The following is a 13,075-nucleotide window of genomic DNA, read 5'->3' as shown; positions in this document are numbered from 1 at the left end:
GTTTTATGAAAAATGTTGAATTTTTCAATGTAAATGACGCTAACACAATATCTCCAGCCTTCTGCACCAAAGTGCTGCAAAATCCAGGAAACCAGTTGCTGAACATAAATCTAGTTTTCTGCTGAGTATGTAGAGAATCATTGTTAGTCTACTTTTCAATGAACAGAAACAAATTTCTAACAAAGCAATATTTGACATCCCAAATGGTGGCGATATGCTTATCTGCTTTGGTCATCTGTAGTGCCTTTTATTGAGGCATTATGTCTGAAAAAACACCTTTGAGGTAGGGAAATTATCCCAATTTTCCAAATGGAAAAATTGAAGGCCAAATGTGAAGTGTCTTGCATGAGGTTACGGAACAAGTCCTGATTTCAGATCCTGACTCACAACCAGAAAACATCTCTTCTCAGCTTGTCTAAGTCGCTGCTTTTTTTTTCATTCACTTTTATTTTTACCTTAATTCCCCCATATTTTACTCTGTTAAAGCAAATTCTTTACTGACAGAGCTCCAGATTTAATTCCCTGTATTTTGCAAACCTTGGCAATTCACTTTTATTCAGGTTTTAACAGGCAGGCTGACTCTGTAGCAACAAATCAGTTAGTGTAGGAGCTGTTGTCAGGTGAGACATGGGAATGTTTTTAATCAGAAGTCAAGAAACTTGCCATGACATGTTATGAAATATGTTGGATAACAATTGTCTGTCCCATAAAATGTGTTGAGAAACTTCTGAGAAAAGGACAGGTGGTTTTGAAAGCCTTATAATGTGGAGGGGGGAAGAGGAGGGAACAAATAACTGGTGTGGAAAGTATTCTGATTCACCTAACTGTTTCAGGTAGGTGGTTCAGTGAGGCTACTCACAGTAGTTACTGCAACATTTATACATGTACTTATTAGGGTCTTAGAGCAGTGGCTTTCAACCTTTCCAGATTACAGAATCCCCTTCAGGAGTCTGATTTGTTTTGTGTACCCTCAAGTTTCACCTCCTCACTTAAAAACTATTTGCTTACAAAATCAAACATAAAAATACAAGAGTGTCACAGCATACTATTACTGAAAAATTGAATAGGGTTCTCATTTTTGCTACATATTTTGTAAAGTAAATTAATTGTAATATAAATATTGTACTTGTATTTTAGTATATAGTATAGAACAGTATAAATGAGTCGTATGCAATTTTATTTTGTACTGACCTTGCTAGAGCTTTTTATGTAGTCTGTTGTAAAGCTAGGCAAATATCTAGGTGAGTTGATGTACTACTTGTGTACCTCTTGTTGAGAACCACTGCCTTAGAGTAATGCACTGTTTGGCATTTGTTAAGTAGAACAGACCAGCTCTTTTGCTAGAACAGAACATCAGTATTCAGGCACACTACCTCCTGGTCTCCTCTCTTCCTAGGCACTGGGACAGTTTTCTTTGGGGTTTTCTTATTTCTAATTTCTTTCTTTATTTTTAACATATCCTGTCCATCGAAGTTTTTAACAATAAAATCCACTCTTCTGTTCTGTCAGAATGTATATGTAGCCATATGCATTATTTGTAAAGCTGTTTCTCTTTCATTTTCCTGTTGACCCCAAACTTCAAAATTCTTCCCTTTGTTACAGTGGTGACAGAAATTTGACATCTTCCCTGCCAATAGCATTAAAAACAGAATGCTTAATGCCAAAGAAAAGCTCCACAGGTTTTATTTTTTGAGAAGACTCTCTGATAAAGAGACCTACCTGTGAGGTCACTCAGGCTTGCCAGTGAATCCTGAGGTTTTATTTAGATGCATGGTAAAGAATGGTTCAAAGGAAAAAAACAAAAGTGGAAGCAATGCTGCAGAGGATTCTGAACACATTTATGAAAAATATATTTGAAACTTGACTCTCTTTTGTTAGAAGGTTGTTGATGTTTCACTGATATTTATTCTACGTACATGAAACAGAAATAATCTTTGAGGTTACACATTACATTTCATAATTTTTTTTATTGTTTTAAAAGTTTAAAGTCCAATATAAACTCCTCACAAAGATGTAAATATGGAAAAAAACATTGCAATTCAGAAAGATCAAGTTTTCTTGCATGTATAGTTATTTTTAGCAGTAAATTCTGTTCTGAATCTGGCTTTAGCACAGGTAGGATTTCTTACGCCATTTTATACCCAGTTCAAGCAAGTACTATAAATTACTTCTGACTTCTTTGTCTGCAAAGAAATTTAAACTAGATGTGGGGTCCATGTCTTACTTTGTATGTGAGGTTCCTTGTCTACAGAATAAAATATTTCTTTTTTTAACTTATTTCATATCTCATTGCACCTCAAAGGTTCTCCTCTTAAGGCCAGAATTTACCTAAAGTCTTTAGCAAGTTGGAGTTTTTTATTTTCTTACCGTTCTAGGAATCTGTTTTTCTGAAGAGACTGTTTCCCTCCTTCATTCATGTTTGAAAGATCTCTTCTATTTCTTTTTCCCTAGGTTTTGGATGATTTGCTACCAGTTTGATATGGCATTTCAGAACTTTGTTTTTTGTAATCAGGTACTTAGGAAATCTAGCATTTTGTCGTCTTGAAGCCTGTCCATTCAGATATGATCATAGTTATAGGGCTTTCCAAATTCTCTTCAAACTTTGTTTTTAGTCTGGGACATGAGTATGAAGGGCTTGTCCCTAAGTTATGTTTACTCTTTAAAACAAGGTTCGTTTTTTTTGTTTGTTTTGTTTTTTTTGTTAAATACATGTAGGTTTTGCTAGGCTTCAGTCTCAACACACTGTTGTCTTATTGATATACATGGTGACCTATTTTACTATCTAATTGTGTGATGTGTATAGATCAGTGGTTTTAAAACTTTTCTTTTCTCGTGACCCAGTTGAAGAAAATTGTGATGCCTGTGACCCAGCATAATTATATTGTTTGATTAGAGTGCAGGCTCCAGGGTGGGGCCACAGGGATAAGGGGTTGAGGGTAGAGTAGGTGAAGGCTTTGGGGTGGGGCGGTAGGTTACAGGGGTATAAGCTCTGTCTGCGGTTGCAGGCTATGGGATAGAACTGGGGATGAGGAGTTTGGGGTACAGGAGGTGTTTCTGGGTTTGAGTGCTCATGGCTGGGACCAGGAGATTGTTGGGGCAGAGGCTTACCTCTGGTGGCTCCCACTCAGTGTTGCAGTGGGATGAAAAGGATGACTTCCTGCCTGTCCTGGCATAGTGGACCACACTGCATCCTGGAAGTGGCCATCAATAAGTCCAGCTCCACAGGCGGCTCCCACCCCAACCTCTGGCTTCACATTTTCATTGGCCGGTTCCTGGTTTGTCACACGGTATTGTCAAGCAAAAATGGATGGAGCTCAATTTGGGCTTGGTTTGAAATAGGATTGTCTTAATTATTTGGCTAGTTTTGCTTTTTTAACTTGAGAGTTGGCTACTCATCTCCACCTAGGAGCTGTACCTGCTGCTGACCGCTTCAAAGGTGCAGCACAGTTTGCAGTGCCAGGACAGGCAGGAAGCTGGCTGTAGCACCCCTACTGGTCATCTTGTCACCCTACAGCAAGGCGACCCAGTCCCTGACTTTCTGCAACCCAGAACTGGGTCACGACCCATACTTTGAAAATCAATGGTATAGTTCACTCAGGTTAGGTGTGTTTTATTCTATACAAAGGGCAAATGCTAACGCTGTTTACTTTCCTTCATTCATTCATTCATTCATTCATTCATTCATTCATTCATTCATTCATTCATTCCTTACATGACTTTGCACTTGTACACCACCCTTTTATTCAAGGATCCCAAAGCAATTTTCAATGGATGGGTTATGTAGTGTCACCATTTTAAAAATGGGTAACTCGGGCACAGAGGTCAAGGGACTAGCCAAAATCAATGTATCAGCACAGAGTAAGGTATGGAGCCGAAGACTTCTGAATCTCATTCCCCTGCTCTAACCACCAGGTATTAATATTGGCCTCTTAGAGAGGCTGGATGGGGTCATGTATAAATGATATTCTGAACAATGGCTCAGATATTGCTATATCCTGCTTATGAATCTGAAACTTGTAAGATTTGAAATGGAGATCTTTATTGATATCTCTCTCTCTTTTAGGTGATCCATGGGTGGCTTATAATTTCTTCTCTATTGCTGCTTTTCTTTTTCTCATTCATCTACTTGGGGTAAGTCTACAAGAGTTTCAATTTCTGTCTCTTTACCATAAGCATGTGTAAACAATTGCCCATATTCCACTGTGGTAATTGGTATGGGTCAGCCATGCAAAGAGTGTTTATTTGGGAACAATCTAAAGACTTGTTCCACTGAAAGGATTCAGCTCTGCATGGAAAAACACACTTTGGTTTATATCTAATGGAAGTTATGCACTTGCATCTACAACTAATAGACTCCTGTTTCTAGGGTTTGTGCTTGCTCTGTAAGCCATATCCTGAAGCAGCACATCAGCATCTCATCACGAATGACCATTTAACAGTATTCTGTATCATCAGCAAGCTCAAGCACTGATTTTTCTCAGGCTAGAGGAAGTTACCAATGACTTGGAAAGTACCCTGTAGTACTGGGGAAAGTACCAAGGTAGTTTTTTCCATAATCATTTAAACTTCCTAAATATAATTATTTCACAGAATATTTTGTTCTCTTAATTTAAAAAAAAAATCAGTTTATTAGTTCCCAGGACAATCTCTGAGAAGCTGAAGCATGCATGCTACAGCCAGTTTCCCTTGCGTATTTGACAAAGTGGTACCATGTGTCTAATTAACATTCCAGCAAGCTAGCATTCATTTGTACGCCAGGATTTTGTTTTGTTTTGTGTTAATTTATTTATAAAATGGAGGATCATAGGTTAGTCAAGATCCTTCGCATTTGCTGGCAGCTTTTTGATATATGACTGAGAAGGAAATGAGAAAGTCAAAGGAAGACTGTACTGCAGAAAACTGAACAGTAAATCTGAAATAGTTCAAATGAAATACTCCATGTAAAACTACCTTTTCCTCAAAAAGCTAACCTTTTCTTTGAGTTGTCAGATCTAATTGTGATGTAATAAAAGAGCAGCTTTGTTTGTCACAACATTGAGCATAAAGTTTTAAAATCTGATGCTAAAGTTTGCCACCTGTGTTTTTCCCCTTTGCTTTAGGAAAACAGACGACTGTTTTCTTTATCTAATCTCTTTTTCTTAAATGTTTCAGTGAGGTTTTTAAAACCTATAATGTTGCCATGGATTACATTACCCTCGCGCTTATGATCTGGAACTTTGGCGTGGTGGGAATGATCTGCATTCACTGGAAAGGCCCACTCCGGCTCCAGCAAGCATATCTCATTATGATCAGTGCTCTCATGGCCCTGGTGTTCATTAAATACCTTCCTGAATGGACTGCATGGCTTATCCTCGCGGTAATTTCAGTTTATGGTAAGACCGTAAAACATGATATCAACTATGTCGATGGCACTCTGTCTTTCTCCTTTCACTTCTTCCTTCTGTTTGATCAGACATAAAGCCCAGAGTCTAAACACAGTCAGGACAAAGGTTTTGCTAAAATGTCTTACTCAAATTCCAGGGACCAGATTGTGTTCCCTTACATCTGACCCATGGGTAAGAATTTGAATTGATTTTAAAACACAGAAGTGAATTGTAATTGCAGATGGATACCTAGTCTGAAATTCCCTGATAGTGGTAAAGATGAGGGTCTGGGTTTTTTTTCCCATATTTGTAGGAATATAGGATTAATCAGACTTGAGCAGCCCTTTGTCCATGTTAGGCCAACATTGTCCTTAGGTACCTCATGCCTCAGAGGAAGGTGAAAATGCCCCTTTTACACACAGTGCTAGATAGTTGATCCAAACTATAAATGAGGTGAGGAGAGTCTTCCTTGGCCTTCTCAGGTCAAATGCTTATTAAGTTCCTCTATCTCATCTTGTGTGAACTCAAGTATTAGCAGTTATAAGATTTTATGTATTTCACTTTAAACTACATAAGTTGTGTAGACAGGACTGTGCCATCCATGTCAAATATATTCCATAACAATAACAAACAGCAGCAATTCCTGCCTGACACAAAATAGGCAATTATATTATTAATAATAATAATTATTATTATTAATAATCCCCACCCCTCATGTTCCCAAAGGAAACCCCACCCTTGGCATCATAGCCTTCCCTAACTGCTAGTGCAAGGAAGATAGTCTTCACAGTGTGACTTGAAGGTCACAACATTTGGGCTATTTTCAACCCAGTAAGGGTGAATTCCAAGATTAAGGAGTTGCATACTGACAGCCCCATAAGCAGATCCCCATCTCATATGGTGAGGGAGCTCCAGCTTGTGTGCCTTGGTTGACTGCAGCTACTGTTCTGCTTATGCATATGGAGCACTGCTGTTGTGCTCCCAGCAGTGTAGTGCTTTTAGCAAGTAGGCTGCTGCATTCCACATTGCTTATGGCTTCAGATGGATTTAAGATTTCACTCCGGTAGAGGGCATTGCAGGAGGCTAAATGTCAGGTGACAGAGCAAGGTTAGAATCCAAAAGAAAAAGCTGCAAACACCTGATTAGCCACAAATGGCTGGGAGGGAGGAAAGCAGTGTGGATCTAATAATAATCTATATGCAACTGAGACACAAACCTGACTCTGAAATTGCAATACTTCAGTAACAAATGAAGGGGACCCATAATTGAGATGTGGGAGGTTGATCTTCCTCAGGCTACATCTACATGTAGCACTACGTGTGTGATTCTTTGCTCCCGTACACATACTTTTTCTATCTCTGAGAGCGCGCTAAAATTAGTATAGCAGTAGTGGTAACATGGCTTAGCCATGCCAAATATCTATCCACAGGGTTTAGATGGGTGTGTATTAAGCATAGCTTAGCCTTGTTACTGCTGCGCTTACTACAACGTCTGTGTTACTAGTTATACTAATGCTAGCTCCCATTGAGCTAGCACAAAGATGTGAGTCACGTCTTTTGCTTATAGTGTAGTCATAGCCTCACTGAGAATCTCCTATTTCTTCCCCAACTTGCCATTACTAGTCATTCTTTTAAAAATCCGGCGGTAGTATTTTGCTCTTGGCTAATTTCCTGTTTTAACTACAGCCAGTACCAGAGGCGTGGGAAGGAATGAACAGAAAAGGATTCATGATCTCTCTCTTCTTGTCCAGTCTGATCTAGCAGTTTGTGGTCACCCAGAGCAGAGGATTGCATCCCTGACCGTTTTGGCCAATAGCCACTGATGAACCTATATTTCATGAACTTATCTAGCCATTGTTTTTATTACCCAGTTATACTTTTGTCCTTCACATCTTCTAACAATGAGTTCCAAAGGGTTAGTGCAGTGTGTGAAGAAGTACTTCCTTACATTTGTTTTTAGAACTACTACCTGTTCATTTCATTGGGTGCCCTGGTTCTTGCGTAATGTGAATGGATAAATAAGACTTCCTTATTCACTTTATCCACACCATTCATGATTTTTAGACCTCTGTCATATCCACCCCTATTCATCTCTTTGATAAACTGAATAGTTTTTATTTGAATAGTCCTCCTTTAATCTCTTCTCTAATGAGTGGTATGCAATAGCTTTCATATTTGTTGTTGCCCTTCTCTATTTCCAATGCACATGGTGGTGGTTGTTTGTGGTGTGTGTGTGGTTTTGGTTTTGGTTTGTTTGTTTTTGCTTTTGTAATCAGAATGCACAGAGCATTCAATGCATCCAGGCATCTGTATTCATCCATAGATTTATATGATGATCAGTAGGGTATTTTAGGGTCGTCTTATTGATCCCTTTGCTAATGCTTCCTAATGTTCTGTTAGCTTTTTTTACGGCCAGTGCACGGTGTCAGAGAACTATCCACAATGATGCCAAGATCTTTCTTGAGTGGTAACAGCTAATTTACACTTCATCGTTTTGAGTGCATAAGTGTGACTGTTTTCCATTGTACATTACTTACTGTTAGCAACGCTGAATTTTATCTGCCATTTTTGTTGCTCAGTCACCCAGATTAGTTAGATCCCTTTGTAGTTCTTTTCCGGCAGCTTGAGATTTAACTATCTATAGTAGTTAATGAACTGCAAATTTTGCCACATCAGTTTGCCTTTTTTCCAGATCATATATGAATATGTTGGACAGCACTTGTCCCAACACAGATCCTTGGGTGATCCTAGGTTTATATCTTTCCATTGTGAAACTTATGATTTTTTCCTACCCTTTGTTTTCTCTTTTAACCAGTTACTTATCGTAGTGATGGCCTTCCCTCTTATCCCATGACTACTTAGTTTGCTTAAGAGCAGTTTGTGAGGGACCTTATCAAAGGTTTTTAGGTAAGCTGAATCACTCTTGTCCTCATAAGTTTGGCTCCCTAAGATAATTCTAATATTTTGGTGAGACATGATTTTCCTTTGTAGAAGCTGTGTTGACTGTTCCCCAACATAACATATATTAATCTATGTATCTGATAATTTATGTTCTTTATAGTAGCTTCAACGATTGCCCTGATGCTGAAGTTAGGCTTAATGGTATGTAATTGCCAGGATCACCTCTGGAGTCTTTTTTTTAAAAATGAATATATTCCATTAACTATGCTCCAGTCTTCTGGTACAGAAGTCGATATAAGTGATAGGTTGCATGCCTCTAGTAGTAGTTCTGCAGTTTTATATTAGAGTTCTTTCAGAACACCATCTGATTCTGGTCACTTTTTACTATTTATCAGGTTTTTTTCCTAAACCACCCCTATTGACATCTTAAACTAGCACAGTTACCGTATATACTCGAGTATAAGCCGGCCCGAATATAAGCCGAGGCACCTAATTTTACCCCAAAGAACTGGGAAAAAATATTGACTCGAGTATAAGCCTAGGGTAGGAAATGAGGCAGCTACTGGTAAATGTAAAAAATGAAGATAGATACCAATAAAATCTCGGTATCTATCAGAGACGCTCGGACACTCGGCCCAACCAGCTCAGCCCCCCCCGCCCCCGCCCCGCAGCCCCCACGTTCCGGCCCCCTTGCCTGCCAACGAGCCCCCTCTAAACGAGCCAGCGGGGGGGGGGGGGGGACTGTGAGAGACCAGAGCCGGGCATCGATGGGCCAATGAGCCAGCGGGGGGAGCGGGTGCCGGTGCTGGCTGGATTTTACCACGGGAGGGGAGGGCAGGGGGAGCAGGGAGCAGCGGCTGGTCCCGAGCTCAGCTGTTCCCAAGCTCAGCGCTGCACCCGAGCGTCATGGCGAACGGCCCCAAACGCCCTTCCTCCCACGCGGCAAGGGCCCATGGTGCCGGGCAGGCAGGGGCTGGGGGGCCAGGAGGGCAGGGGCTGGGGGGCCGAGGGGGCAGGGGCTTGGGGGGACAAGAGGACAGGGGGGCCGGGAGGGCCAGGAGGGCAGGGGCTTGGGGGGACAAGAGGACAGGGGGGCCGGGAGGGCCAGGAGGGCAGGGGCTGGGGGGGACGAGGAGACGGGCTGGGGGGGACAAGGGGACAGGGGGGCTGAGAGGGTCAGGAGGGCAGGGGCTGGGGGGCCAGAGCTCCGGGCTCACGCGTCTAGACCCGGCCGGCGGCAGAGACGCGCTGAGCCCGCCCGCGAGCAGGAGGCTGACTCGAGTATAAGCCGAGGGGGGCATTTTTCAGCACAAAAACTGTGCTGAAAAACTCGGCTTATACTCGAGTATATACGGTACTCAGTATTGTCACCTAAAACTAACGACTTGGGTATGGGACTCTTCCTCACATCCTCTATAATAAAGAAGGTTGTGCTCTATAATGGCCTTCTCTTCATTAAGTGGTGCTTTAGCACCTCGATGGACAAGTGGCTGAACTGAATTCTTTGAGGGGTGTTGTTTCTGCTGCACTTGGAAAAAAAATTGCTATAAGTTTTCTTTTCTTTTGGGTAGCTGCTGTTCATATTTTATTTTTGGCCTCCATAATTTTATTTTTACACTTGGCTTCTGTTTCCAGCAGGATTTGTCTTCCAGTATTTGAAGCAGAGTTGGGGAACCTAAGGGCTGGGGACCAGATGTGGCCCCTGGCTTTCCTGGATCTGGCCCCTGAAGCTCAGGGCTCCCCCCCAACATTGTGGGGGAAAGGAGCTCCAGCCTCCCCTCCCACTCCACCATGGGGTTGGAGCACACAATCTACTAGCCTAGGCCCACCTAGGCTCTGGTGTGCGAGGGGAATGTGGGGAATGTCTTTCTCCTCAGTTGGGGGCCACGTCAGTGAGGGTTTGGGGGGGATTTTTGCTTCTCACTTGTGTGCGACCTCTGACCCACTCCTGGTTTAAAGCAGGGCTGCTCAACACATGGGCCACATGTGGTCTGCTTCCCCTTTGTTTGCGGCCTGCAGTGTGGTTTGGGTTTACTTGGGGCTCAACATGCAGCCTGCACATGGGATCCTTTGAACATGGCGAGGCTTCTCTCAGGCAGGGTGAGCACTGAAAGACACAAGCAAACAGGTTGGCAGGAACAGACGGGTACACGGTGTCAACATTTCTAGCCCCCTCAAGGGAGGAGGGGCCAGGAATGTCACGGCATTGTGGGAAGTGCTTTGTATTCACATTGGAAAAAATAATCCCAACTATATATACAATATGATGGGGACTAGTTTGGCTACAACCACTCAGAGAAAGATCTTGGAATCATTGTGGATAGTTCTTTGAAAACATCCACTCAGTGTGCAGAGGCAATCAAAAAAGCAAATAGAATGTTAGGAGTCATTAAAAAAGGATAGAGAATAAGACAGAAAATATCTTATTGCCTCTATATAAAACTATGATATGCCTACATCTTGAGTACTGTGTACGGATGTGGTCGCCTCATCTCATAAAAGATATATTGGCATTGGAAAAGATTCAGAAAAGGGCAACAAAAATGATTAGGGGTTTGGAATGGGTCGTATATGAAGAGAGATAAAAAAGACTTGGACTTTTCAGCTTAGAAAAGAGGAGACTAAAGGGGGATATGATAGAAGTCTATAAAATCATGACTGGTATGGAAAATGTGAATTAAATAAAAGTTATTTATGTAGTCCCACAATAAAAGAACTAGGGGTCACCAAATGAAATTAATAGGCAGCAGGTTTAAAACAAACAAAAGGAAGTTTTTCTTCACTTAGCGCACAGTCATCCTGTGGAACTTTTTGCCAGAGGATGCGGTTAAGGCTAGAACTTTAACAGGGTTCAAAAAAAAGCTAGATAGATTTGTGGAGGTTAGGCTATTAGCCAGGATGGGTAGGAATGGTGTCCTTAGCCTTGTTTCTCTGGAGGTGGATGACAAGGGACGGATCTGGTATTGGCCACTGTTGGCGGACTGGATACTGGGTTGGATGGTCCTTTGGTCTGACCCAGTATGGCCTGAGGATGTTAAAATGCGGTTAATTGACTAGTCGAGTAGTCTATAGGCACTTCCACATTCCTCCCGCTGGGGCTTTTGTACATTTCAAAGGAGGAACGCGGAACTCCGCGTACAGCCCGGGGCCCGTGGGAAGTCCCGCTGACTCCAGGCTGCACACGGGTGTCTGCTTTGACATGCACAGGAGATTCCAGTGGGAGCTTTTGTGCACTCCGAAGCCATGGAGTCCCCCGCTAACTCCAGGCTACGTGCTATGCTGCATGCTGCTAGAAGCCTGGGGATCAGCTGAGGTCTCTCCAGCTAACCCCAGGTTCCACACAGTACTTCCCTGGAACCCACCTGCTTCTAGGGAAGTGCCGCGCAGAGCCCGGGATTCAGCTGGGGAATCCCCAGCTGACCCCAGGCTCCACTGATGCCCCTTTGAAATGTGTGGAGGCAGTGTTTTAAAGGGGCAGCTGCCTCACAGCTGATCCATGGATCAGCTGTGCAGCAGCTGCCCCTTTGATAAGGTCCTCCCCTCCTTTGTTGCCTCTGTCTCCTAGAGGCGGCAGGGGGGCAGAATCAACTAGTCAAAAGATTATCCAATAAGTAAATGCTTATCTGATAGTTGACTAGTCTTTAACATCTCTAGTATGGCCGTTCTTATGCTCGGCAGTGTGAAATAAGCTATTTGCATATATTTGTGTGTGTGTGTGTGTGTGTGTGTGTATATATATATATATATATATATATATATATATATATATATATATATATATATATATAGTTGCATGTATGTGCAACCGCATTTAAGTTGCAGCCCTCAGCATGTGCTGTGAGTATCATTGTGGCCTTTGGGCTTCCAAAGTTGAGTAGCTCTGGTTTAAAGGATGCCTCTAACCACTTTGCTTTTTAGACATGGTGACTTTTTTTGGTTGTCTTTCCTGTTTTTTTATTATTTGTTTTTTTATTTAGTTTGAGTCTGTTCCAGTGTTTTTCAATGGTTTCCATGCTGTCTGCAGGCATTTTACTCTTATGACTGTTCCTTTTAATTTTTGTTTATTTAGCTTACTCATTTTTGTGTCGTTCCCCTTTTTGAAGTTAAAAGGTACCGTGATGAGTTTCTTGATTTTTTTGTTTTTTTGGTTTTTGTTTGTTTTCCCCTTCTCCCCCAGTGATGTTGTTAACTTCAGTTACATTATGATGGCAGTTAATGAGGAGTTCTGCTGTATTCCCCTCTTAGGTCAGATCCTGTGTTCTACTTAAGACTAAATCAAGAATTATGTCTTCCCTTGAGGGTTTTAGGACTAGCTGCTCGAAAAAGCAGTTATTAATGGTGTCCACAGATTTTATATCTGCATCCCGTCCTGTCCTGAGGTGACATGTTCCCAGTCAGTACGGGAACAGTTGAAATCCCTCTATTATTATTATTATTATTTATTATTGGGTTTTCTTATTTATGTAACCTCTCTAATCTCCCTGAGCATTTACAGTGCCCATCATCCTGATATTCCCATTTCTATATTATGACCCTTTTTATTGGTAATTATGTATGGTTAAATGAGTACTTTTGATTTTATATTTATTTTTACTTTTCATTCATTGTTCAAAGTACAAGAACCAGAGGACTTGATTAAAAAAAAGGAGGTTGCTTATATTTCATTATGCTGCTCGTCATTTTGAGTACCTCATTCAAATCCTTGCTAACACTCCGTTTTCAAGTTAAACAACCCTGGGATTATTAGGTTTTTTTTCAATCTCTTCCTATATAAATATTCATAGTTTCTCTTGTTCAGGTGGGAACAGGCAG

General features: G+C 41.6%; 1 protein-coding gene across 6 annotated transcripts in view; it reads left to right on the top strand.

The window, feature by feature from the left end:
• The window catches only part of PSEN1 (presenilin 1), a 64,175-nt gene that overhangs the window by 22,014 nt on the left and 29,086 nt on the right, over window positions 1-13,075 (top strand). For all 6 annotated transcript variants that reach the window (XM_014576287.4, XM_014576283.4, XM_014576284.4 and 3 more), the window contains 2 exons: window positions 4,064-4,131; window positions 5,152-5,372. In XM_014576287.4, the coding sequence (XP_014431773.2) occupies window positions 4,064-4,131; window positions 5,152-5,372 (289 nt within the window). The remainder of the gene's footprint in view (window positions 1-4,063; window positions 4,132-5,151; window positions 5,373-13,075) is intronic.

This window comes from Pelodiscus sinensis, chromosome 5, assembly GCF_052426305.1.
Source record: "Pelodiscus sinensis isolate ZL-2025 chromosome 5, ASM5242630v1, whole genome shotgun sequence".
NCBI lineage: Eukaryota > Metazoa > Chordata > Testudines > Trionychidae > Pelodiscus > Pelodiscus sinensis.
This window is presented reverse-complemented; position numbering and strand designations above follow the sequence as displayed.